At 50.2% G+C, this 26,328-nt stretch overlaps 8 protein-coding genes and 1 non-coding gene across 9 annotated transcripts; 4 read left to right on the forward strand and 5 right to left on the reverse strand.

The window, feature by feature from the left end:
* Positions 1 to 59: 59 nt before the first annotated feature.
* Positions 60 to 560, forward strand: BO66DRAFT_401916 (uncharacterized protein; the record flags this gene model as incomplete). The annotated part of the gene is made up of 1 exon (XM_025648784.1): positions 60 to 560. A coding segment is annotated over one exon (501 nt), but the record flags the coding sequence as incomplete, so codon positions are not given.
* A 216-nt stretch (positions 561 to 776) lies between these two features.
* Positions 777 to 4,008, reverse strand: BO66DRAFT_438968 (putative ubiquitin conjugating enzyme; the record flags this gene model as incomplete). Its single annotated transcript, XM_025651122.1, has 2 exons — positions 777 to 3,799; positions 3,864 to 4,008. The coding sequence occupies 2 exons, from the start codon at positions 4,006 to 4,008 to the stop codon at positions 777 to 779; spliced, it is 3,168 nt and encodes a 1,055-aa protein (XP_025503370.1).
* A 1,119-nt stretch (positions 4,009 to 5,127) lies between these two features.
* On the forward strand, positions 5,128 to 6,545 carry BO66DRAFT_452498 (uncharacterized protein). Its single transcript, XM_025651946.1, has one exon. The coding sequence runs from the start codon at positions 5,207 to 5,209 to the stop codon at positions 6,434 to 6,436; it is 1,230 nt and encodes a 409-aa protein (XP_025503371.1). The 5' UTR covers positions 5,128 to 5,206; the 3' UTR covers positions 6,437 to 6,545.
* A 2,603-nt stretch (positions 6,546 to 9,148) lies between these two features.
* Positions 9,149 to 9,837, forward strand: BO66DRAFT_438970 (C2HC-type zinc finger protein; the record flags this gene model as incomplete). The annotated part of the gene is made up of 5 exons (XM_025651123.1): positions 9,149 to 9,166; positions 9,218 to 9,313; positions 9,371 to 9,379; positions 9,428 to 9,771; positions 9,828 to 9,837. 5 exons carry the CDS (start codon positions 9,149 to 9,151, stop codon positions 9,835 to 9,837), a joined length of 477 nt encoding a protein of 158 aa, XP_025503372.1.
* Positions 9,838 to 10,307: 470 nt separating this feature from the next.
* BO66DRAFT_t170 lies at positions 10,308 to 10,378 on the forward strand. Its single transcript has one exon. It is a non-coding gene; the product is annotated as a tRNA-Gly (tRNA).
* Positions 10,379 to 10,654: 276 nt separating this feature from the next.
* On the reverse strand, positions 10,655 to 12,903 carry sit1 (putative siderochrome-iron transporter Sit1; the record flags this gene model as incomplete). Its single annotated transcript, XM_025649314.1, has 11 exons — positions 10,655 to 11,010; positions 11,076 to 11,135; positions 11,191 to 11,378; positions 11,424 to 11,517; positions 11,570 to 11,944; positions 11,995 to 12,088; positions 12,144 to 12,248; positions 12,306 to 12,370; positions 12,421 to 12,496; positions 12,549 to 12,632; positions 12,700 to 12,903. The coding sequence occupies 11 exons, from the start codon at positions 12,901 to 12,903 to the stop codon at positions 10,655 to 10,657; spliced, it is 1,701 nt and encodes a 566-aa protein (XP_025503373.1).
* Positions 12,904 to 13,801: 898 nt separating this feature from the next.
* BO66DRAFT_471788 (glycoside hydrolase family 11 protein) lies at positions 13,802 to 14,585 on the reverse strand (the record flags this gene model as incomplete). The annotated part of the gene is made up of 2 exons (XM_025652899.1): positions 13,802 to 14,207; positions 14,296 to 14,585. The coding sequence occupies 2 exons, from the start codon at positions 14,583 to 14,585 to the stop codon at positions 13,802 to 13,804; spliced, it is 696 nt and encodes a 231-aa protein (XP_025503374.1).
* Positions 14,586 to 17,449: 2,864 nt separating this feature from the next.
* Positions 17,450 to 19,964, reverse strand: BO66DRAFT_429116 (sugar porter family MFS transporter). The gene is made up of 6 exons (XM_025650438.1): positions 19,377 to 19,964; positions 19,025 to 19,324; positions 18,844 to 18,958; positions 18,333 to 18,791; positions 18,249 to 18,272; positions 17,450 to 18,193 (listed from the first exon to the last, which is right to left on the reverse strand). Exons 1-6 carry the CDS (start codon positions 19,497 to 19,499, stop codon positions 17,496 to 17,498), a joined length of 1,719 nt encoding a protein of 572 aa, XP_025503375.1. The 5' UTR covers positions 19,500 to 19,964; the 3' UTR covers positions 17,450 to 17,495.
* Positions 19,965 to 21,765: 1,801 nt separating this feature from the next.
* Positions 21,766 to 22,863, reverse strand: BO66DRAFT_350606 (uncharacterized protein). Its single transcript, XM_025644724.1, has 3 exons — positions 22,725 to 22,863; positions 22,626 to 22,678; positions 21,766 to 22,571 (listed from the first exon to the last, which is right to left on the reverse strand). Exons 1-3 carry the CDS (start codon positions 22,800 to 22,802, stop codon positions 21,836 to 21,838), a joined length of 867 nt encoding a protein of 288 aa, XP_025503376.1. The 5' UTR covers positions 22,803 to 22,863; the 3' UTR covers positions 21,766 to 21,835.
* Between the last annotated feature and the right edge of the window lie 3,465 nt (positions 22,864 to 26,328).

A 26,328-nucleotide genomic window follows, 5' to 3' on the forward strand; every position in this document is an offset into this window, starting at 1 on the left:
CCCCCTCAGCCTGAGCCTCACACTCCTCACAACAACAATCACCTTCATCCACCAAGCAGCCGCCTCACCAACATCGCACACACACGCCCATATCCACCCCCAAAACCACGCCCACCGATTCCCGCACCCACCGATTCCCGCACCCACCGATTCCCGCACCCACCGATTCCCGCACCCACCGATTCCCGCACCCACCAACCCAAAACAACCACCGCCGCACCTTCTCCCTCCTCCCAACCTTGAACCTCAACGCCCTCGACCTCACCAAACTCTCACACATCGATCTCACCGACCCCAGCAACAACGGCGAAGCGCTGGACACGCTGAACGAGGTCCTGGACACGCTGCCCCTGGCAATCGAGTTCTGGGCCCTGAACCGCACCGCCGGGGTTGTGGGGATGAGTCTTGATATGGGACTGGCGGAGTTAGCGGATGTTGGGCTGGTGAGCTTTGGAAAGCAGGGGCTGAGGACCGGGTCGCGAGGGAGGAATGCCAAGGTGCATGTTGATGTTACTATTACTGGGCTTGTGGATTGGGATCTAATAGGATCTGCTCATTGATACTGGGTCTAGCAAATGGACTACACAATAAATAGGTGGTTGTGTTGGATGGATTTGAGTCTTGGACTGTACATGTAGCCTTGGTGTCCGTTTGGGCAATCAACCATGAAAGGATGCATGTCTGTAGTGTTGCTTCGCCGGCTCAAGTATCCACCACTATCCACCGTCTCTCTGCCTCACCATCTTAGTTCGGAATAGAAGGGGAACGCAGTCGCACTATGCTGCTTGCATCTTTCCGAAGTCTTCCGGCACCTTCCAGTTGTGAATGCTACACATCCTGATGAATGCGTTGACGGCCTCGCGCCAGGAGTAATCGTGCTTCTGGTGAGCATCCAGGCGGGCCGGGTACGGGTCCTTGGATGAGATGAGGAGCCGCACCTGCAACAGGACGCTCTCCATGCGATACAGCGGATTCCAGCCGGAGCTGGTGAGCAGGTCCATACAGATGGCGCCTCCGGCGGTGACATGGCCCCCTCCGCCAGCCGCGAGCGGCACAAACCGTGGTCTGACGACGCGAACGAATGGAGGAGAGTACGGGAATGAGGGTGGGAACCGGATTTCCAGGAGAATGCACTTGTTCTCGGTGGCGGCCAGGTCCCGTGCCAACGGTAGGCTGGGATCGAAACTGTGCAGAGCCACGAGCCACTGGTACGGATTGTCAACCCGTTCGGGATCGATGTACCAACCGAGCTCAGCCAAGGAGCCGCGTGCCTGGAGCGCTGCGGTGGCTCCCAACTCCCGCATCAGTCTTGTGGTGGCCTGCGAGGTGGCGTCGGTAGGAGGGGGCAATAGCTTGATGTTGGCGGATCTTAACACGCGCAGCATCTTCACCGCCAAGGGGTCGAGGATCACGCAGTCACTGTCATCGTCATTTTGTTCGAGCAGGCGGCGATCCTCATCGAGGGTCGCGTCGCTCTCATAGCCAGCGTCCAATTTGCGACCACCACCACCATCACCACCGACTGAGGATCTCTGTGCTTGAGAAAGATGAGTCCGTACCCCGGATAGAGGAATTGTGACCGGTACGTCATTCTGACCGAGAGCCGTTCGCTTGGGATCCTGTACATAGACGTCTTGTAGAATCTTGCGGCTGCTAGTACCCGCCGCTGGCCTAGAGCATTTCACAAAAAGGTACCGAGGCATGATCCATGATATCTCCTGCACCACATACGGCGATGTGCACTTGAACTTCTCTGGACAGTTGACAACCTCGTTCAATGAGATTGCCATCGTAATCCCTAGCTTGCTCGACGGCCAGGACCCCTCGGCGCCATCCCTTATAGAGTAGCCATCAGAGAGCCGGAAGTCCCGGGCTAGATACACCCCATCCCCGAAACTTCTCCCATTGCGACATTGCTCGAAATGTAGGCCCTGTCGAAGGATACTATGCCAGCTGCTGACTGGGGATCCATGCCAAGCAAAGAGAGTGGGATATTGCTTCTTCGACGCTTGGACCTCTCGCTCAATCGCCTCCACGAATTCCTGCTCCTTGTCTGGGGTCCCTTGAGCGAGTCGAAACTGCATGTGACCCTCCATGCCTGCAACCTTGTGCTCTGGGTCTTTGTCATAAATGATGCAGGATCGATTTGACGAAACGATCCATCGCAAAAAGTACAGTGCGGCGGGGGAGATGCGTTCTTTCCACGCGTCGAGAGCCCGATGGCTAGAACTGCCTTTGATGAACTCGACCATCGAGGCGACTCCCGGGAGCGTATCGAGTAACCTCACGAGCATCACCTGCTTTTCCTCCAGTGTCAAGTTATCGAAGTCTTTGTTGTACAGCGTAACCATCACGCTTGGAGATCCGGACTTTGTGGGCTCCGGATTATCCTTGCCCTCGTAGATAGGCCCTGAGAGAGTGTAGGAATCATCATCGTTGTGCATGCGAACACAATAATGAATTGGAGTGATTATTTCGTTCTGGTTTCTCACCTTCCTTGTAAGAACAATCCACTCGCCGACCTTTAACTCGAGTCGTCCCTGCGGAACGAGCGTGTCACCAACCAGTTTTGCCTGAACAGCCTGTTTCGAATTCAGATTCGGATTGGGGACTTTGAGAGGAAGGTCGAGACAGTCATTCAGCGATTTTGCCTTGGCACGCCGGTAGGCGAAGGACACGAGTAGATCCACGACCTCCGGATGATGCACAATCTGCCACTCCAGCTTCGGTCCCTTGCCACATTCTAGATATTGGAACAAACAGAGCCGCTTCGAGCAAACGTACGGGTTCAGTGCCTGGAAGCTGGCAGCGGTCTTGCAGTAACATACTAGACAGAATTCGCTGGCACGGGTGAAGCGCCGGAGCGCATATTGCATCGCAATGCGGGGTAAGGACAGCCTCTTTTCGTCCCGAATGCATCGAAGGTCATCTTTTTGAACAAAACCGGGAATCCAGGTACTCCAGGCCTCTTCCACAAAATACTTCGGGTCTCTATCATCTTCCATGCCGGATTTTGTGCCTTGTTGAGTGTCATAGTAGTGCTCGGCCCCTGTCCAGGAGTAGCCGTGATCGATTCTAAGCTGTATGAGGTCCAGCAGCCGTTCGTTGAATAGATCCGTAAGCATTTCCGTGACAAATGAGGATATCAATCGCCCGAGAGCAGGATCTGCTGTGGGATCTGGAATCGTACCGCTCGTGTCCTTCAGTTCTTGTCCGGGGGGATGGAGAGCTTTCAGGGTGGACGCCAGCGTGGGCTTATACGAGTCGCAAAGACCGACGTACATTTGCGGCTTCTGCAACGGATTAGATCGAGCCTTATCGTCCAAGCCGTAGTACTTGTAAGGGTATTTGATGAGGAGAACCAAATAGTCGGTTGGGGAGACATTCCACAATTGAAGCGCATCGTTGGAGATGTTCAGCCGAGCAACACGACAAGAGGTGACCACGATGACGCGGCCTTGCATGTCGCCCAGAACTCCAACTTTGATTCCGGAATGTTTCGCAGCCTGAAGGTCTTTTCGCAGGCGCTCATGGATCTCGTCCCAGTCGGGACCGTGGTCCGTGTCCAGTTCCATCTCACCGTCGGTGTCGAAGTCATAACCCTCACCCTCGGAGCTGGCATCCATAGTATTGTCGTCGCTTTGACCAGTTAAGCGGTCCAAGAAGCCTTGGAGAAGTGCGTTCAGAGGCCGGCCATTGTATTTAGAGCCAATAGACTGAATTGTCTGGGCAACAGGATCGGAGATACCTTCGTCGCCCCAGATCAAGTACTCATGCTGAGTCGGGTATGCGGATAGGTCTAGTGGTGAAGCGCTTGGTTAGCCGAGATCAGGACACTGGAGTTTGCAAGGAATGTAACTTACCTGGAATGAGGAGTTGGATACAACTTTGATGACCAGTTGGATCACTGTAGGTGAAAGTGAAGGTGTCATCTTGCCGAAGCTCGAAGCCAGTCAACTGAGGATGAGAGGCCTGTCTAGCGTCCCGCAAGAAGTCGGCGCGAGGCATGCTGATAGACTCAAGAGGTAGAGATAGAGAGGGGTGAGGTAGGAGGAGAAATGATGAAAGAGAGATGAAAGAAGGATGGAACAAAGGTGGTGGTCGAGGCAGCGGAGAGACAATCCGTAAGATAGATAAAGCCTGGGCGGATGATGCAAAGTAAGCAGCTTCCTAGTGAATGTAGCAGCGACAGAACTGGAGCATGTGTTGAAAGCTCTAGACTGTGCTCAATCTGCCTTTTCCAGGAATTCACCACTTACGCTAGTCCACGGTCAATGCAACAGAATTTATCGAGTCCCTTTGACGATGATGATCTCAGACGTGCAAGGCTGCGGTCGTCGACTTATTTCTCCTGGTAAATAGAAGGAGGTTCCTCTAATCTTGCCAGTGATTGCACGCTGAAACATTCCAAGATTACTGAGAAGGTTTGCGACTTGATATAGGAGTGCCTGAGCCAATGATAAGACAGATTCAGTAGCCGTGATCTCTTTATTTTGATCGGACAAAGGTGCATGTTGCCAATATGCTCAAAGCATTGCCGGAAAGTCTTGTTTTCTGCTTCAGAAATGAAAAGGAACAAAGAACAACGAAAACCAAGCCACAGACAAAGAAGACTGGATGATTGTCTATCCGCACAGTAGTCCAGGTGTTAGAGGAATGCAGTCCGACTAAGGAAATAGCATTCGAAATGATTTGTTATTGTAAATTGATTCTGTAGTTCGACTCGGGAAGTTCGACGGATATCCGAAAGCACTAAGAGGCACTGCCGCGGGCTGTTTCGATCATTCGCCGCAAGGTGTACAGTATACTATATCTATATTACTTTCTCAGTCAGACTGGCGATGCGGTAGCTCAAAATGATTCTATAGGGCAACTGCATCTAAACTCCAATGTTTGGTACGAGTACTACAGTTCCAACATGATCCAAAAATAGTTAGCAAAGCATTTGTAGGTGTAAGAGAAGGCCCCACCACTCAACCGACCGAGGGACCTCGGAGAGTGTCTTTTCTCCCCGAAGCGGAAATTCTGTTCGTATTCGTTCAGTTTTACTTCACAGCCATGCAGTTTGACTTTCGAGGCAAAAGCTTGGATCGGGCCCACTGAATAAGTGTAACCTCGCCCCATAAAGACCCTGAAGCCCTCTTCACTCTCCAATTTTCCTTCAACGTTGTTCTCCCCCGAGCGCATTTGAGAAACGTCCTTCACCATGCCTCTGAGCATACATCTCAACAACCAGAAGCGCTGGTACTCGGGGGGCGAAACGATAAGCGGTCACGTCAAGTTCCACTGTACTCAAGCGACCGAAATCGAGGACATCCGGGTGAGCTTCACCGGGCGCACCAAGGCCAAAGTCCAGAAAGTCAAGGGATCGGCGGCTCCTTCAGCCAGCTATCGCAGCAAATGTGTGCTGTTTGAGAAAGAGAGAATCCTGTCGCATCTCAATGGCGGAAAATTGGATCCAGGGACGTACGAGTGGCCATTTACTTTCACGTTTCCTGCCCATGTTCAGTCGCCAGGCCCGTCATCCGGATGGTCCGAGAAGCCTCCTTTCCGCAGCGATGTAAATCACCCGCTACCGCCGTCGTTTGCAGCCGAGACGGGGGACTCCCTTCGTAATTTGGAATGCGTGATCGACTACCGAGTACAGGCTGAAATATCCAAGCCACAGAGAGGTCTCCTGGGGAAGAAACCGCCTTTGTTCAAGGAGACGCAGCACTTGAAATATCTCCCCTCAGCACCGAACGCGGAGAAAAGCGGTGACCAGTCTGCCCTTTATCGACAGCAAAGAGAGGAAGTGTTCGAAATCCGCAGTATCTTGCTCCTTCCTGAAAACAAAGGGCGAAGTTTAACCTTCCAAGAGAGATTCCAATCATGGGTTTCGACCAAACTGCCCCGTTTCAGCTTCAGAGCAACGTTCTCCTATCCCACTTGCGTCAAGCAAGCATCGACTATCTCATGCTTCTTAGATATTCTCCCATTTATGGAAGACTCATCTGTCAGCCAGCCTCCGGACATTTTATTGCAGTCTTTGTCATTGTGGGTTGTCAGTCAAACCGCTGCTCGGGCTGCGCCTTCTCTGATAGGAGCTTTGTCAGGGCAGGTGGACGAAAAGATCGACTTGCTAGGTCAAAGTCATATTGCGATGCCTGTTATGGGGACTTTAGATTTGTCCCAAGCCTTCGGATCACTGATGCTTGGCCGGCCGGACATATCTTTCAGCACGTTTAATCTCAGCAGATCCTACAGACTTTGCGCTTCCTTTGTGTTTGAGTGCGCTGGAAAGTTGGTTGAATTCAATCTCACCGATATGCCATTTGACGTGGTGGCCCAAGTTGAAGCGACGTTGGAGGAAGAGGCACAGAGTTCTTGCGCGCAGGGCTCTCCGCCGCCATATGACCCTGCTTCTAGCATATCGACATCGAATGACAAAAGATAGACGTCTAGCCCCGTGTGAACGATGCGACGTGGGCTTCGATTGTTGTATCGGGCCGGGCCTTGACTATACGGTCGGATTAGAAACTCCCAGATGCAGGGATTGCACGAGGGTGGGATTGGCGGCCGAGAGTGGGCTCTGGTGATGCTAAAGCAGACCGGATTGCAAGCTAGACATGGGTTGAACTTTGAGCATTTGTTGAATCGCAAAATATAACATCCTCGTCTGCTGCCCCGGGAGGGAGCCAAGCCTCCGAATAATCGCTCAGGCGCTGCAGAAGCAGCAGAAGCAGTTAAGCATGAACTATATTCATTGTCATGATATGGTCCTTGAGCTTCGCCAACGGGTTGATCAAATGCGTGCTCCTCGAGGGAATATCGAGATTAAACTAAAAGACCAAGTACCTTATCAATGGGAGTTGAATGTAATGTTGACATCTTGGTACCAACAGTCACAATCATAACAAAGCTCCGGACGTCCTCAGAAATGATGTGAGACTTTAGCCAGACATTCAGTGGCAGGGCGCACAAATGAAACAATAATGGTTGAGCTTCGTAGAGCCATCCGTCCAGTTCATAGAAAAGCTTAAGTTCAAGGTCGGTATTCGAAGTTAAAGTGTCAGAATATTGCCTTGATATGGAATAAACCTTGTAGCCCTGGGATAGCAACCTTTGAGAATTGCTATGTATTGCGAGCTTGGATTCCTGAAGCGAAGTCATGAAGGCTAGCAAAACAGGTGTGGGTGCGTCGGGGACTAGAGCATGATATCACAGCTTTCTGCAAAGTTGGTGGATGATCCAGAAATGACTGAGATACCTTACCTGTGTTCATTACTGAATAAGAGCTAAGTTTCGATAAGAAGACACATTTGTCGGTGAGGTCCGTGACTGGAATGAAGTACACTCGAGGTTCTTCGCTGGTCGGTTCTTTCTCGCATAGCCAGTTCAACCTTGACTGTTCTCAACTTGCGACATTGATCATCAGGCACAATCACCAGCGAGGCTCAGCACCGACTGCAATCGGTCAAACTTCTTGATGCAGAACAATCTTTGAGAAAGAGTATCCCCAACCGTCTTATATTGTGGATCTTGGACTAACCCTGTCTACGAATGCTTCCAGAAACAATCTCCTCCGTCTCCACGGGTTCGGCAAGCCTTAACACGGCCCATTTCTCCTTCCAACTCCCGAAAATACCAGTGCGTTACTTCAACTACTCGGCCATTTCCTAAAGACATTGGCGGGAGCCAAGTCTGGATGTATGCCTGGCACTGCAGGTAGAACAAGCGTCGGGACAATTCATGAAAAGAGGAGAGCCATGATGCTCAAGAACTGGATATGCGGATTACGATAAATGACCGTATTTTTGTCACCCGGTTTGGATTCGACCGTAGCTAGCGGCTCATGGAACAGTATCATCCTAGATGGTTCTTCAACCTCCAGCTGGTACCGTGCTGGCACTGGCAGTATCTCGAGAGCTGTCCCGTCCGGAATTCCGGTTGCGCGCGGTGGTAGAACCGGTGGATATGGCAGTACTCTGCAGTATTATTCTGCTCCGTAGAGATCAAACACGTCAGGCTTATGCCCAAGAGCAAGGCCAAAGTCGGCGGAGCCAGCACAGACTAGTTCTGCGTCGGCTGTTGAGGGATGAACGCAAAGACGGGGAGGAAGCCAGAATGTATAGAAAAGGGCTTTGAAATCGAATGAGATTATTTGCCCACTACTTGGTATATAATCACGAGGTTGACTCGAAGAGATAGAGATACAAACTCGTGCCGCAAACCCTTTATAATCCACAACATTCAAAGACAGCTTCAGCACAGCTATCTGAAGCCTCCAGGGCATATAAACCTTTCTCATTGATACAATTGTTTCCTATAACATGACTGGATTGTTTTTCTAGTTGACTCTAGACCAGGTACCCACAACCTAAAAGTATATCTCTTGTTCACCGAAGCAATTCAGCTAATCGATTTCACTATGCGAGTTGTAAAGATACTTGGTATATACAAAACTAGATGTTAACATCATTAAAACCACTCGTCGAGTCGAATTCACTAGATCCCTGCTGGCAGAGACATCCATAGCTGATAATGAGGGTAGGTGGGTGTCTCATTCACTGTGGGCCGGCGCTCTCTCTCCCCACGCTCTCCCCGTCCGTCCCCTCCTCCCTCCTCCCTCCTCCGCTTCCTCTTCTTCCTCTTCCTCTTCTCTTTCTCCTTCTCCTCTTCTTCCTCTCCCCGGACGAGTAGCTTAACACGTTCGTGAGTATAATCCTCTTTCGAGTCCTTTTCATCAGCTTCCATCTAAATATCATTGCTTCTTATCTTCATTCCCATTTCTGCTCATGTCATGTATCTATTACCTTGTTTTTGATGTATCTGACGCGTGAGGCGAGCTTGTCAACTAGTATGGCTTCACCCTGCATCCCCATCTTCTATCATCCTTTTGTCATGCTTCGTCTCAGCTTCATCTCAGCCTCATCTCTCTTTCATCTCTCTGCTATCTTGTATCTCATTGATGCCCGTGAAACGAGCCCGTTTGTACGCGAGCAATCCTGCATCATCTTGTCTCATCTCTTCTGTGTCTCACTTCATCTTATTTCATCCTATTTCATCTCTTCTTATCCCAGTGTACCCCAATATATCCCAATTCATCCCATATCACCCTATTCCTATAGTTTTTTCAAGGGCTAACGATTGATCTAGGCTAATCAAAATGCCTCAAGTGGAAGAAGTAAGTTGTCCTTAAAGAAGATTTCAGTATTAGTACCAACTAACCCTCCAGACTCGAGATTGCTACCGTTGCGGCAAGAAAGGACACTTGCAGGCGAATTGCCCCGAAATAGTGAAGAAGGAAGAGATTGAAACTCATGCTCAGTTTGTAAGTAAATCCCCTCATTCTTCTTAGGTTCATAGGAAGTGCTAATCTGTCATTCAGTTTGTCGCCGTGAGTATAGTCAGCCTGTAATACCAACTAAGTCTAACGACGGACTAGGTTAAGAGAGAAATGTCCACCTCCCCCGCCCTCTCAGCCCGCGCCCGCGCCCCCCCCACCGTCGGCCCTCGGGGCCCCGTGCCTGCCCTCCGGGACGCCTCTCAGCGGGAGCAGCAACAGCAGGAGCAGGATGCTACTGCCGCCGCCCCTGCCGCCGCCCCTGAACATGATGCCCCCGCGGCCCCCAACTTTGGGGAATTGATGCAGTTGCATCAAGGTCTCGTCGAATTAGAGAACGGGCCCATTGAGTTGCGACATATGGTTACGGAGACCAAGCAACGGGTAGAGAATATACTCGCTTTCCGGGAGGACAGGAAGATAGAAAGGACAATCATTAAGGAGGAGTAAGATACCCTCTACCTATGAGCCATGACCATGGTACTAACATTACTCGTCTTAGAGAGTCGTAATCGAATGAATTCATCCCCTATGTGTACGCCGAGAAGGCCGAGCAGATCTGTTTGTCACCCGGGGAAAGGGTTTCACCAAGGAGGAGAACAAGAAGAAGCGTGGATCTTATCGTGGCGGTCCCATTGACATGCCTGGCGGCAAGTCCTTCAAGTTCGATAACTAGATGATGCTTTTCAGTCGTCAAATACCCCATCCTGTTCACTTTTACGCCATTGATTTTGTTGAAGGGTGTGTGATCAACTTGGCCTAGCTTTCCAGACTACATCATGGAAGCTGCTAGACTTAGTCAACCAATCCCTGGGAGAAGAAGCCATTTTCTGTCACATTGTTAGATAATCAGATCTAGTTAGATGTATCCTTTAGCCCATAGGGTTAGACCTCAAAAATGTTTGCTTCTTGCAGCAAGGCGCTTATAGAGCGTGGTAAAAGCTTAGTGATCCCAAGGTTTCAAATGCCTTTCAAGTAACTAGCATCATTGGTCTAGTGGTAGAATTCATCGTTGCCATCGATGAGGCCCGTGTTCGATTCACGGATGATGCACTTACTTTTTGCTTTTCCTCTAACACCCCTGCGCGGCTTCTCCCCAATTATACCTTCCAGATGCTACTGACTTTACTTGCCTACATTGTTTTGGACTTCGGTTCGGTTACATACCGTGACCCTGGCAAACGCCGACTTTTAGTATTTCATCCCAGGCTATATCTCAGCCTACAGTGACGCCATGACCTGATCAATGCAACCAACAGCCTCACCCCAAACGATTCCCTGAGCACACATGATCTCTGAGATCATATCTCTGCCTTGCAATACACAACACTACTCCGAATCCTCCTCAGCATTGGCCAGGCTCTGCTCGTTGGTGAGCCTCGTGTTCCGGGTGCAGAGAGCGAACGCGATCAGCGGCACGGTGAGACATATGCCGGTGATACACAGCAGCTTCTGCGCATCCCTGTAGGCATCGACGACTGCATCCCGGGCGGGCGTTCCCATGGGGTACTGCAGGCTGAACGTGAACGGGTCCGCGTATACCTCGGCCGCCAGGGTGGCGTTGCTCAACCGGACTTCCAGCTGCGTGGGAAGAACCTGCGTCCAGATTGCCCCGGAGATGGTGCCACCGAGGGCGCTGCCGATGTTGTAGCAGGTCATGAAGAGTGCGGTTACGACCGCGAGGTCTGATTGTGTTAGAAGCTTTGTTCACGTAAAGGAGGGAAGGGGAAGGCGGAGAGTATTTGCTCACGCTCATGTTTGGTAGCAGCCTGGATGCTGGCTTGGGCGGAATATGGGAAGAGTCCACCCGCTGCACAAAATATCAGGTACGGGCGTCTTGGTGTGAACAACTGGGTAAGACATACCTATGCCTAGAAGCACTTGTCCCCCTACGATGCCCGAGTGGCTTGATGAAGCATGTCCCCCGCGATAGTGGATCAATAGGCCGAACGAAACCATGAATAAGAGGGTACCTGCAACGATGAACGGCTTGAGGCGTCTGACCCCGTATACGACGAAGCCAAGTAAGAAGCCAGTGATGACAGAAGCAAAGCTGGTCATGGTCAGCACATGTTATTGTGGAGGTCCGGACATGTACCTGTAAAGCGAGTGTATCCTCGTCGCACTGCTAATGCTCTCACCGAAGCTAACAACGAGCACAGTATAGAGATAACTTGCCTGCAAAGCCCAGGCTATAATAAACTGTAAGCAGATATCTTAATCCAGGTAACCCCATCATCATACCTGTATTAAGCATCACCGCAATACCCAATGCTCCCCAGACAGCTCGGTCCCTTAGTAATTTGAATGGGACTAAGGGGTGCGCGCATCTTCGCTCCCAGTAAACGAAGGCTGGTAGACATAGTATCCCGAATACCAGAGGTGTAGTCACTTTGGCCTGTTTCCAGCGCCCACTGAAGCCCCCCGCAATGGTGAAGGGAACTAATATGAGGGAGAGACATGCAATCAGCAGGATCATACCAATCACATCCATGTACCAGAATAACCCCTTTGTCGCGCGCCAGGCACTATGGGTTCTCTGGGCCCCGTTGTAGTCTCCATTCCGCTTCATCACGTATTGAGAGATGAATAGCGTAGACAGTAGGGGAACAGTGCAGGCTGATGATGTTTTAGTAGCTCTCAAGTATTCCAGTCAAGCTGATCTTTACCTGGGTATAGGATTCCAAGCATGCCCACACCCCACCGCCAACTAGTCGCACGCAGAACGGCTGCAGCAACATCTCCACTGACCCATGTATTGATCTGCGTTATCTGACTTAGGCGACACATCGTATGCAATCCAATGGGCCACGCTTACAATGAAAGGAATCGCAGGTATATAGGAGCACAGCAAACGGCTTCGCAGGGATGAGAGATCCGCCACAAGTATTTCGACAAGCAGTACGATAAGTGTGTAGCCGACCTAATCAAGTCCAATCGTCAGTATCAGCAGACTATGGGAGCAAAAGGCTCATCTTACCTGATACAGCACCGCACCTGCAGCAAACTGTTCTACTGTTTTGGAACAAGCCTCGACCACAGTGCCTGGAACCGCATTAGTAGCTGTGAGCCGACGCTAGAAAGCACCTTCATACCAATGGTGTAGAAGAAGATTGACACAACAATCAATTCGGGTCTCCCAATGACGTCTGCGATCTTGGCTGCGGTGGGCTACCACAGGTGTTCTTAGTGAAACGGTATGAGCAAAGAGCGTAGGGTGTACCTGGATTGCTGCTGCAACAACAGCCCGTAGTATATCGACAGTCACAAGGAGGCTGTGGGTCTTGTAGGAAGCGGTAGCGTACGGCTATGGAACCATCACTTGAATATTAGCATGTATCTGGTATGTGGAAGGAGTCAGACAGCGAGAGAACCTGGTATGTGCTCCGTACGAGGCCATCCAGGCCGTAGACGTATGCGACGAGGAAGAGACCGATGAAGACCAAAGCACGGATACCTCTAGACAGGCCTTCGTGGAGGACCTCCATTTTCTTCACTCCAGCGGATCTGGCCATAGCGGATGACTCGGGTTGGGGGTCATCCTGAGATGCATCACGGTCGGACTTTGGAGTAGACATTGACAAAGAAGGTGTGTCGAAGAACTCCCTGCGCTGGTTTCGTTATCTGATCGAGGTTCGGAAAGGAACTTGGCTTTTATCAGATGGTCGTTCGGGGAGGGAGTAACTAAATAACGGGAGCTCTCGAGGGAAATGTCTGCTTGTCATAAGCCTGGGAACTGCCTTGTCAGTGTTGGGAAAAGACCAACAAAGAATCATTGCCGGTCATGATAACAGTATGATTGGGGCCCCAGTGTGACATTCGGAGCAGATCTCCACGGGATGTGAGACGGGATGTATATGCCGCCTATCATTTCCGAGGTGATCTCACACAGCAAATGCTTCGAGACGAAGAGCTAATGGTCCACCGATTATATGAAAAACGGAGTAACAATCCTAATGAAAAGGTAATGTAGTGCACCGAAGAGAGTCAAGAAAGAAGAATCCCTTTTTGTCGGAAGGCAGGAGTAGATGTCGTATATAAAGCGTTCAGTCAGTTCAAATATGCGAGTGAGGAATGCATTATGACTCAGAACAGATATCACTAATTGGTGAGACGCGAAAAGGAAGTTTTGAAAAGCTGCTAGGTGGTGGTCGCAAGGGAAAGTTGGAGGAGGGATGGTCGAGCCCCCGGGCAAGAGAGCTACGGGAAGATCAGTTCGCCCTTTTTATCTCCTTACTCTACAGGCCACAGCTCGTGATTCTTACAGCATAACTTCAAACAAATGAAAACTACTTGTTGCTACGAAACTGGAGGTTGAGATTGAATGAAAAATAATTCAAAATCCAATGCTCATCCAAGTTCCTCTACTACCACCCTGCTCATGTACGAACACGCCAACTTCCTCATCCACTCATTGCTATCACAGAAATGGTGCCAGAGATACAGCATATATCGCAGCAGGATATCTGCACGCTCTCAGGCAACCGTAATGGACGCAGACCCAGACGAGTAGTAGCCTTCAGTAGCGACGATCTGATAGTTGTGCGTGCCCAGATTCATTCCCAGCTTCGCCCAGGCATTGAAATGGTTGGCAGTCGTCACGGTACCGCCGACGCGCTTTGTCTGGCGAATGGACCAGTACTGCGTGAAAGTGGCCGTGCCCTGGATGGAGGGAGCGTTGGTGCGGGTCGCCGTGTAGATATTGTACGTCGATCCGTCGGAGTAGACCGAGCCTTTGTAAGTGCCAGCTGAGCCGGGGTTGTACTCCCCGTAGTCCTCCAGGATGTAGTACTCGACGAGAGGACCGGTGGTCCAGCCGTAGACGGAGAGGTAGCTGTTGCTGTTTCCTGTGCTGGTCCAGGAGCCGGAGTACGTAATGTCACTGTAGGACGGGTCAATTCATGTGTTTCAGAGGAGAAACCCAGAGACGGAGAAATAGTTAAGCAATTGCTCAGCAATCGATGACTTACTGAGCACTTCCAGGGTTCCAGCCCTTTCCACCGACGAAGTTCGAGGCCGATGACCAGGTCACGCTGTAGGACCCCCCGGCGCCGTTGCTATATTCAACATCGCCGCTTGCGCCATCGGTCCAGAAGCTATAGTAATAGCCGTTCGAGTAGCCAGTGGAACTGCCAGTCGAGCGCTCAGCAAGAGCAGAAAAGAAGTTGGGGCCCCGTTCCTCGACGGGCTCGGCGGCGGGGGCAGCGAAAGCTTTGACTGCAAGAGCGCAGGCCAGAAGGAACTGAGATAGGCGAGCCATGGTAAGTCAGTGAATACTAAGTAGAAGTTCTGAGTCTTGTAGCTCATAGTCTCCCAGAGCACTCGTTCGACGCACCTTTATAGCTGTCTGTAGAGAGTTGATTTAGCCGCGATGGTTGTGAAGACCAGGATGTGAAACGAAGGAGTCGTCTTGGCTTCGGCACTTCAGGATCTTTAGCCGGGTCGGAACATATGCCGAACCTAAAACGGAAGCAGTGTCGATCCCTCATCCCGCCTAAATGAAGATCTACCCCAGCTTAGGGTTAATTCTCACTTCTTGATCGCCTGGGTAATATTCGTGCAGAATGGCGAGGATGGTGTTTCCTGGGAGCTGGAGAGGGGGTTGTAGGGCTGCTCTGGCGCAGCCGGTTAAGTTGGAGTGAACTTACAGAACTTCAGCGTCCTGGCACTCTTTCCATGCTAGGGTATCCTTCAAATGAGGCAGATAATTAGCCGGCTCGAAGGTGCTAGGGAAGCCCCGTGTCCCGTCTTGTATCTGTTTGCGCAAGGACTTCTCGCCGGGGTTATAAGTGGGCAGTCAGGTGTGCTCAGGTATGTGAGGCCGTCGACCAAGTCGTCTTATAAGCAGCCTGTACCCTCATTTAGATTAACCGAATGTTCGAATTTGTCATTGGTTTGATCACCAGAGCCTGGCTCAATTCGCTGAACTATAGAGCTTATATTCGATACCACAAAAGCATTCGGAGGCGCACGTATGTCCCTTAGACAACTAATCAAAGTCAAAAAGAAAGCTTAAACCCACAAGTAGATTATTCTGTACCGTTCTGAAGTATCAGAGATTTGCAAAGTCACTGAAACTCTATACCTAAGCGCACGTCCATTATGCTTCGATAGGGATCGGTCAATCCCCACGGGGGTGGAACTGATTGATAAGATTGATAAGGGCTCAAGCGTGCCATAATGCCTACCATTGGCTGCATCACTGATGTCATAAAGGCACAAGATCAATTAATTTTTCTGGGGTTCATGGCGGCCGTTTGCATCATCCCAATACCTGTGATACTGGCATACTCAAAGTCCATTCCTAAATGCCTCTTAAGCCCCCTGAGCGTTGATCGTTGGAATGGCACCCTATCACTAATGGCCAAAGCGGGAACCTTAGTCGACTGCCCTGGCAACTGAAGTAAACTCCAGGTTATGTCCTGTACAGTAGATTAAAAGGGCAAGACTTGTCTACTGCAGTAGTATAGAAGCATGAAAAGTCTATCAGGGATTAATGGACAGTTACAGGTAGCGCTGACCTGACGTATGTATGAGCGAAGTGGAGGATGGAAACGTTGACCGTAAATCCGAGCCGCCAACCCCTCAAGAAAACATCATGCCATGAGAAAGAGACCTAAAACAAGGCCTGACAGTCCACAGAATCAATCCCCGGGGGAGAAGATTCCATCACGTGTACACTTTTGAGAAAACTGAATTCATCAATTCGTCAAGTCATCGGCAATTAGGTAATCGGCAACAACCGTCGTCTTTGAGAGGACGGGTCCGAAAGAGCTAAGTTTCACCTGCCAGGTGCCTCCAAATTACAGCATAGGTCAGGAACATGGCGAGCTATGTGAACTACAGTCTATGGCCGAGCACCAAGTCGGAAATCCCGCGCAGAGGACAAGAGAGAACCGACCTGAAATTTTCTGCTCCGGGATAAAATCATGAAAACAATTTCCAGAAACATGATCGAAGAAGTCTAGACTCCACCCACACGGGTAGCATCAACCCACATTCCACACTCCCACGTTCCCACGTCGGAACTCGACGAAAACTCTCCGGGGAATACTCCGTACTTTAATCGAGTTGGCAGAGCACATCGGAACTATTACCCAACAGAATAGGGAACGCAAACTCTTCAACTGAGTTCAGCTTGAAAAATTCGACTAGACCATTTTAGTCCACTAGCGTCGCTACCTATTGGGAACCTGCTACTGGCGCTAGGAGCCGAGAAGGCAGCAGAGCTCAGGCCGTTTGTGTATGTGCCTTAAAGAGGAAGTCTTTACGCCGAAGAAAGTAGACAGGTCCTGTAGGGGAACAAAAAAAGGGGTTTTGGGAATTTGGGAGGGCCCTGTTGAATAAAAGTATGCTAACGCGGGGTATATGACGGAGGAAAGTACAGTACAGAAGACGAAGGATTCGACCAGGATTACTCGTCACTCTGTGCAGCAAGGCAGAGAGGGAGGGAAAATCAAGGTTGATTCGGATGACCGAGACGAGGGTCGTCGTATATCGGCTCCACATGCCATCCACAGTCGGGATTGGTTTTTTATCGGCGATTATTGGCGATTATCGGCGTATTCGAAAAGGAGTAACCACCCAGAAACGACGAGATCAGGTTGAGACTTTCAGCAAGATTATCCGGGGAAAACGCGGGATCGCGAGGCTGGGGGGCTTCGGCACCGGCCAACGGGGGTGGGCGGGGTAATGCAATAGCCGGCTTCGGAGCCCAACAATCAAAATCAATCCGGCTGCCCGTCTGACAGTTGAGACTCAAAGGCATGAGATTCTTCGGGCCTACTGATAGTCAGGTGGTCTTGTCTGCAATTTTCAACCCGATTGTGACTCTCACTCCTCAGCGGCAAAACATCGGGAGAAAAGAAGAAGTTCTCGAGTCCCCGGATTAGGGCTAGCTTGTTGTCAGACCCTACACCACATGAGCCGATATGACAGACCCTATCACCACGATCGATGAATACGAAGCGCTAAGTTACCAGAAGTTCGAGGGTATCGAGGGTATTACATTCGTAAATTAGCGTACTGTACGCATGCGTAAGGCGAGTCAATTGATGCGTAAGAAAATCAAAAAAAGCATTATCCCCATCCCTCCCCCTTTCCGCGCCCCATGCACGCTCCCCCCCCTCGGTGAGATCTGCCAACCATCCTCTCTAACAGCAACCAAGAATCACATCTCCACAATCTCACCCTGGATCTTAGTCTTCTCGTTATCCAGGTCTTCCACCTTCTCAACCCCGGTGAGCCCCAGGCGGTCGTAGATAGCCTGCATCCTGAGTCTATCCGCCTCGGCGATGCTGTCCATGCTGCCCCCAAAGAAGACATCAAGCTCCTCCAAGGTCTTGTCTTTGGTCTCAGGTGCAAAGTACCAGATAAACAGACCTCCAAGCCCACTGAAAATGGCGAAGAAGATGTAGGTTCCGTACTTCATTGAAGCCAGCATATCCTTGGTGGTTAGGCCAATGACGAAGTTGAACATCCAGTTTGTGGATGCGACAAGAGACACACCACGAGAGCGAGCACTCGAGGGGAAGATTTCCTGTGCAAGGACCCATGATACTGGGCCCCAGGAGTAGGCGAATTGGGAGGCGAAGATCCAGATGAAGACGATGGCGACCCATCCTTGGGCCTTGTACAGCCCTTCGTTCAGGTTCCAGTAATCCTCATAGATACCCTCGACGATAGCAACGACAATATGACAGCAGAACATGCCAATTGCACCGACAATGAGGAAGGTCTTTCTGCCGAACTTGTCCAGGAAAAGTACAGCAGGGAGCGTGAAAAGGATCTGGATGATACCAGTGACACCCGTAGCAAGTAATGTCTGGGTAGTCGACGAAAAGCCGAAGCTGGCGAAGATTTGCGGAGCTTTTTTGGAGGGTTAGTTCAGTCTATTCGGTGTGGGATCAGGGTGGTACTGTACCATAATACAAAATTGCGTTGATACCTTGAGGATATTATTAGTCGGGCTGGGCTAAACATTGAGCACAAGAGGACGGGACCCTACCGGTAAACTGCTGGAAAACCATCATTCCACAGCCGAGCCAGAGTCGCTTTCGCATATTTGGGGAAAAGAGAGCCTTCCAGGGGGCCCATTTACCGCCAACTCGAACAGCTTCGGCATTGGTCTCTTCGTCAAAAAGAACGGCCGCCTTGATTTCAAGGATCTCTGCCTTGAGCAAGGGATCGTTGGGTGAAAGACGCCGGATTTTAGAGAGTGCAGCAACTGCTTCCTCCTCGCGGTGCTTGGACATCAGCCAGCGAGGGGAGAAGGGGAAGAAGAACATTCCGAAGAAGAGAATCCAGGCGAACAGAATCTGCAAGGCCAAGGGGAATCGCCAGGCAAGAGGCTTCTGGCCCATACATGTGTGGCCGTGGGCCGCGTTGTAGTCGAAGGTTCCGTCGGCCAGGTAGGGGTTTTCCACACCTTCGGGGTTGCACTTGACACCACCAACGTATTGCATACCTATCACAATCGATTAGGAAATGACTGAGTAGTGTGTTGGAGAAGATCCTACCATAGTCCAGCCAGAAAGAGATGGCAGTTCCGATGGTGATCGAGAGCTGCTGCAAGGAAACCAGAGAGCCACGGAGCTCCGGTGGTGCGATTTCGGCTTGGTACAGCGGGATGACCTAAAGAAACATGCTTGTTAGACCACTACCCTTTTTCGCAAGGCATCTTTGGCGACGAGAACGTACCTGACTGAGCATACCAATACCAACACCACCGATGATGCGACCAGCGAAAAAGTAGGCGGGGTTCTGTGCTGCGGACTGGAGAGATGAACCCAGAGTGAAGACAACAACAGCCACCATCATACTATATTTCCGCGAAATAGCGTCCGCGAGATATCCGTTGAAGAGCGCACCAGCCCAAGCACCCAGCTCCAAGGCAGACACCAGCCAACCTTGGATAGTAGAACCCATCAACGAAGGAAAGTGCGCTTTGAAGTTCTCCATGACAAGAACAGGTGCCATGACACCTTGATCGTAGCCATACTATCGAGAATCAGTTCAAGCCATTCGGTATAAGATGAGGGTAGTACTATACCATAATACAGCCAAGCGAAGCAAAGGCACAGGTCATGAAGACATAAGGATTCTTGAGCATACCAACCAAGCCATGAGGCTTCTCGGCATTGGCTCGCCCGACCACTGACTGACTGACAACCATTTTGCTGGTAACAAACAGGACACTGCTGGGAAGTGAGAGAGGAAAGACGGGGCGAAGCGCGACATTATATGTGACTCCCCCGCTCTAAAAGTTTCCCCTGCTTTTCTCTTCAAGATCCCTTTAGTCCAGATTCGGTTGGCTCGAGTCTCCATCCATCAGTGACTAATGACATGCGCAACGCCGCAAAGGCCCATGGACAATGGCCGGGCAATTGTCGGATCAGGCACTGTACCGAGTGCTCCCATCTCATTTGAAAGGAGCGGGTTAGTGAGCTAGCGCACCAGTCGCTGGCGTAGAAATCAGCCACAAAAAACTGAATTCGGGTTAGGTCTGACACATGGAGAGTTCGGCTTGTCCCCGTGGGTTGAAATGAATCCCGGGGAGGGGGGTTCTACGCTACCCCGGGAATGGCTACAAATTGGTTTAGGCTGCCTGATGGTGGCGCTGAGGTGGTCAGGTTCAGCGGGGCGGCGAAATCAGAAGAAACTAGCGATGTGAGAATGAGAAGTAGAGATTTCTCGAGTGAATGGTAAGATAGGCTAGTCTAAATACTGGAGGTCCGAGAACTCTGCACAAAGGATCAATACTAAACCCCATGGGGAGTTTAGCGACGACCGAAAAGTGAAGATGACCAATGTGACTGATATGACCGAGATGACTGAGATGACCGACTCGACTCGTGGCGCAGCCAAGGTCAGGGGGTGTGAGACAAGAAGCCATGGCAGGTAGTGCCAATGGATGCCAATGGCGCCAGTGATGGCAGTGGTGCCAGTAGTGCCAGTAGTGCCAGTGGTGCCAGTGGGAAGAAAAATGTAAGCTCCGATGTGCGCGAGCCAAGTTGACGCCCAATGCTTGGATGGGGGGAGTGGCCGCCAAGAAGCTAAACCTAAGTCTGGGCTCCCGTTCGGCAGTCGGCAGTCGGCACCATGAGTAACTTGTGTTAGTTATTGCGCTGACAACAAATTCTGTCAGCGACTTTGACTCTTCTTCTAGGCTAGTTTAGACCTAGCTTCTGGAGCTAAACGAGATCATTCAGGTTTGCACATTTTTCACTAGTTTACTCCGTACTCCGTACTCCTTTCTCCTTGTTGTTGGTGTTGTCTGGGGAGTCTGAGTGGGGAGTTCCGAGTCTCTCCAGATTCCACGCGGCTTGCGTGGCCATCCGTTAACCAAACCCTCCCTTCCCCTCACGTGGCACTACCGGTTTTATTTACCCCGGGCCCTGGCCATTTCCCCAACCTTTTCCCTGCTTGCTTACTTGCTGGCATGCTGCCAGCTGGACTCGGACCGCACCCCAAACCCTCACTGCGCTAACTGTGTGAATGAGGGGAGTGTAACTGTAACCTGACCATCGTCCCTATAATTGGCACATTATAGCATTGATACTGCGGGGCGCATTTGTCACCATCCATTTTATTGACTTCCCGGTTCCATCGTCCAAGAGGAACCCTCCAAGACCGGCGCTTAAATTTTAATGCGGCATGCCTCGTGAGGTTCTCTGCTTCATCGGCATCGGTAGCGAAAATCAGATGATTACGTTTCGTGGACCGCGTCGCACTTTGAAAGCCGGGGGCGAGCTCACACGAAATCTAGATCTTACCGTGCGTTGCTTGCCAGGGAATCTTTGAGAGTGGTCCCCGGTGGCAACAATCTTGCATCAAAGCAGGGACAGTGAGTGGAAGAGGGGCTGAGAAATGCACCTGATCTTTCTAAGTCGTCAGCACAACAATCATAAATTACGTCTAGTGTGTAATATGTATACCGGTATAAAATACCCTGGGTCAGTGCACCCTTCTGTTCAGTTGTCGGACATGTCGGATTTGAGTAAGTTATTTACTATCAGAGATAATTATCCATACTGACATTATTCAAGAGATAGGCAGTGTAACCCAAGCACGTGATACAATCTCAGTACCAATCCACACATCACTGCTCATCCAAAGCAGCTGTTTTTATCCTCCCGCATTGAGCAGCCTGGAAAACCGAACCGAAATCGGCTCCAGGCTGGTGCTGCTCACTCATTTTCTCGGAAATAGCCTACACAACAGAGCTTGGCTGATGCCGCGATCGCAGGCGGCTCACGAGTCGGTTCTTGCACTCCTCCGATGGGTAAGTTCTCCTTGGCATCAACTTCGGCCTTGGATGAGATCAGTTATTTGCCTGGGTCGCACTGCAGCGATAGGCTTTCCATCTGAGGAAATTGAGCGTGTGAGATATCTGCGTTTGTTTTATACCTTCTCGTGAATTTGACCATACGGACCTGACAATCGAGCCTCGGTACAATGGCCTGTTGAAACCATCCAAATAGGCCGACTGATCAGACCCTTCACTCAAGCTCATAGACTTATTTCGTGTTCTCCTCGGTCATCTCGCCATTTGAACATCGTATGGGGCACCTCGAATTGAGCCGGGTCAATTTCTTTGATCACTGCATCTTGATAAGCAGACTTCACCTTTGATATGCCGTTTGATAAGCTGCCCAAGTTATTGAGAGTACTGAACATAACTCCAGATGGGCAATCTCCATTCAAATCAACAACGTTCGAGTCTTTCTGTCCTTCTTCACAGTCGACGCTTCTTCTACCCATGATGGCAGGGTAAGTAGAGAAGCAGCTCAAGGCCTCAGTCTGACACAGCCGACTGGCCACCACATCGAACCGTTCCTCTTGCTTGGGGGCGACCTCTAGGAGCGCGGTGAGAAGCTTTTGTGCCCCTTCGTTTGTGACAGCGTACGCTACACTACCCACGGCCTCTTCAATTTGACAAGCCAAGCGCATTTGATTCTTGACGCCTGCAGGGGGCTCCCTGCGGTATGACATCAGATGTCGACTTGGGACTGCTGTTATATCATGCGGTGCCAAAAGAAAACTGGAAGCGGCCGCACATTTCATTCCACAATGTCCCAGCCAGAGGAGGTCCCAGCGATCCCCATACGGCAGTGCCGCGGATGCGTTGCTTTCCTGCATCAATCTCATGCCCGATGCGAGCCCCTTTAGTTGCATTTTGAGGTTGACATCCCAGTCGACGGTTTCCTCCATAATCAGTGCACTTGCAAAGCTTTCTGCCACCACTCTAAGACCAATCAGATATATGCTCTATTTGTCATGACTGCTTGCGAGGTTATACCTTTGAATAGCCTTAAGGTGCATGTGGAAAGCCCCGGTGTCTGCTTCGCTTCCCTGGCACCGTCAGTGAGATATCCCGATAAAAGTGAAGTATCCTCACTTTCGAGGATTTCTCGGCATTGTCACGTTCTTTCGCCGGTGTCTTCGTGAACTCAAAATGAAGATGAAACCCTGTCATCAACGAACTCCGGGAGATTGCTTCCTGCTCGTCAGGACTGCGAAGTGTACCGATTACGATGACACGTTCGAACTGCCTTCTGTTAGACTTGGGGAAATATTGGGGGATTGCGATACGAAAAACCCCTAAGCTCCCATTCCTGGCCACCTCAGACGTATTCGGATCAAAACGAACCAAAGCAGGCCCATCGATCTCGGTATCACCATTGAAGCAGTAGAAGAGATCATATAAACAAACGACGGCCAATGAAGAGGCGATGAGAGTTATCAAATATCGATATCTGCATGGGAAGTAACGACGTGGGACTTTTGTGAGAGCCATGCTTTCACAACAAAAGCTGTCTCGACAGGCTCTGTGTGTACACCGAAAACATACATTCCTCCTCTTAAATATCGAAAGTAAGGATCTCTCCAGATCCTCCCCGCTTCGAACCCCTCTACGAGTGTGACAGTTGTGTGATTCGGACACTTCTTCCAGTTAAATCATGCGAAATAACGCCACCCTGCCGGCCTTTCCCGATCCGACAAATACTCAGGGTTCAACCCATGTCTAGCTCGGGAACCGGTCGGTCTACTATAGTAGCGTTGCCAGGGCCAATTCTCGACCATCAATCTCACCCTCGTGCGATCCATACGTCTGGGAGTTTTCCAATCCGACCGCACTGTCAAGGCCCGGCCCGATACAACCATGCTATGTAACCTCGGTAAAACTCGAGAAATGAGCTATTCTGCTAGCATAATTGCGGCGAAATCTGTCTGACTATCAAGCCAATCCTGCGTAAAAATAGGTATTTGAGGTCAAAAAAAGTACAACCGAAGAATAAGTGATCTTTTTGCTATGCGCAGAAAGCCCTTATCTCTACCCTCTATGTTAAGCATATACTAAACTGGCCCTGTGAGACAAAAAGTACCACGCATGGCGAGATGAAATCCGAGTTGCATCGCCAGCTGTCGCCGTCAGCAGCTACCGATTGAGTCCGAGATGGCAATAGGCAGCAAGGTGCATTAGGGCAGCGGACAGCCAAGCAAAGACTCCTCCGATCTACCGATCTGACTTCCGGAATCCCCAACCCCACTGGGTAGATAGGTCCCCATCAACACCCACACATTGCAGGTACCTGCATTGGTAATACACAAAGCTCCTTACACTACCACGGGGTGGATCCCGTGTGCATGTTAGAATATGAATTGGAGGACAGCCAGCGTACTCGCGATGCTCATATCATGCACGATCACAATCTATTGAGTCTCCGATTTGTGTTCAGCGTGGCTGTCATTCCGAGCCGAGATTACCTCTCAATGTTGTATTGCAAAAGTCCTATTCTTGCTTCTGGACAGATTACCTACAAGCTGTTTGGGATGTTTTGAACCATGGTTATTAAGGATATTTGCAATTCAGATAACGCATAAGGTGTCTTTGCTTCAAGCAGATCGTTTCCTCCATCCATGAACCGCATTGAGGGCGATAGTATCATTTACAGCAAGCCTGACTAGTGCGCTGGTAATTCCAAGACCCAACATACTTGGACTCGCGTGATGATTATGATTCGATCTCTCGAATGCCACATTGTGCCGTTACTGATCCCCAAGCCCAGGTCTAGATTTTCACCAATGCGCAGGGATTCAGAACGCCATGCTCATGTCATTGTTATTTTCTAAAGTGTAGAACCCGGAAACCCGTTTTCTTGAGGGGAAAAACAAACAAAGTTCACCCCCAAAGGGGAACATTATCGAAACCCAGAGAGTGAAAAGGATTCATTCATCTTGCTCGCTATCATAACTTATGTTAGTACTATGTAGATAGCTTATAGTTGGAAGATAACTTACGATTCGATGTATTTAGGACAGTGGTGGTGATGGACGATTTCATCGAGTTCAGTTCGAAACTTTGAAATCAGATCATTTCAACCTGTTCGGCCGGATTCACTCGCTCTTGCACAACCGCACCAAGGTCTGCCAACCTGTCGCCGAAATCTATAATTTGAGTCCCGAAGGCCATCTGTTCCTGACGTAGGTGAATCACCATCCTCAGGATGCCCTGGTCCAGGGCGGCGGAAAGTTCTCTTTCAACCTATTTTATTTGTTAAAACTGGTTGAAACTCAGAGCTAACCACACTCACAGCGACGAACTAAAGAGCAGATTAGTACTTTATATTAAGAATATGGGAATATACTTACAAATCTGGCTTGCTGGTCCATGTCTCTATTCTTGATCCTTGGACAAGCTGCCTTCAAATGGCCCTGCTTGCCGCATTCAAAGCATGCGAGATCCTAGTTTATTTAGTACCAATACTAAGGTCTATCGGACGAACTACTTCGATAGGCGGCATGATGACGTATCTAAATTGCATATTAGTCATTTTGATAAGCGTACAATTGGGATGAAGGGGCATGAGTTCAATGTGATGAGATGAGAAGAATGAGCTGATGCAGGATCGCTGGTTGCAAACAGGCCCGTTATACATGCAAAGATAAAATATAAGACAGCAGAGAGCTGAAGCTGGGACTGGGGATGATAGGCAATGGTAGCAGATGGAATACTTACTGCAACAATCTAAATAGCAAGTCAGTACATTATTACAGACCGGGTAAGGATTAGAGGATCTACTCACCAAATGTGCTCGTACTCTCACTTTCTAATCCTCAACAATCTGGGGACACACGGCCTTTAAAATGCCCTATCTCACCATACTGGTGAAATAATTGAACAACATACCTCGAAGAACAGAGGCATCTTGATAGGTCTGGATTGCCATCTGCACTTGTGGCACAAAAGGCGATAAGGACCACTTTCGACAGGGGAATTTTTCCAACCGCGCGACTTGGTTCTTCCACAGTCGTCACAGGAGAATTCCAGTGCTTCAACCCGCCTTCGAAGCAAAGGTAGCCATTGAGGCCCATTACTACTCGTTTGTCTGCAAGTTCTGGCAGAGGGATTGCCAGAAAACTTTGCTCCATGTCACGTCCTTGTCGTTCGTGCAATGCCAGCATTCGGCCCGTGGAGTCGCCATTCTTTCGACCTTCCTGGCCGCTGCTTCATCTGGGCCTTCCTCCTTGCAGCAATTTTGGCACAGCCAGCCATCCTTATGCTTGTGCCACCCTCTGGTTCCACAGGATAGGCATTTCTTGTCTCTATCGAGGACTCTTTTCTCTTCCAGTTTCGCAGCCCGTCTCGACCGGTCATGGCAAATTCTACATCACCAACTCGCCGCCTGTTGAGCCGCACCGCAAATGTGCAGGACTTTTACATCCAGGCTTAGCACATACTGCACCTCTCCTTTCTTCGACCAGTGATTGCCGCAGGCATTGCGAAGTCTCAGTCCATATTCTGGACGCCACAGACAGGGGTGATTGCGCTTCAACTAATGCCTGCAATTATAGCACAGTGTGGCTTTCATGCCCTTTGTGACGCCCTGATTTAGCAGCAATGCCATTTCGAAAGGCTCGAATGGAGCCTCATGCCGTGTAACAAAGGCTTTGACTTCATCAAGCAGCTCCAAGATAGAAATCGGATTGCATCCGTTAGC

Source organism: Aspergillus aculeatinus, assembly GCF_003184765.1.
Source record: "Aspergillus aculeatinus CBS 121060 unplaced genomic scaffold BO66scaffold_27, whole genome shotgun sequence".
NCBI classification, from domain to species: Eukaryota; Fungi; Ascomycota; class Eurotiomycetes; order Eurotiales; family Aspergillaceae; genus Aspergillus; species Aspergillus aculeatinus.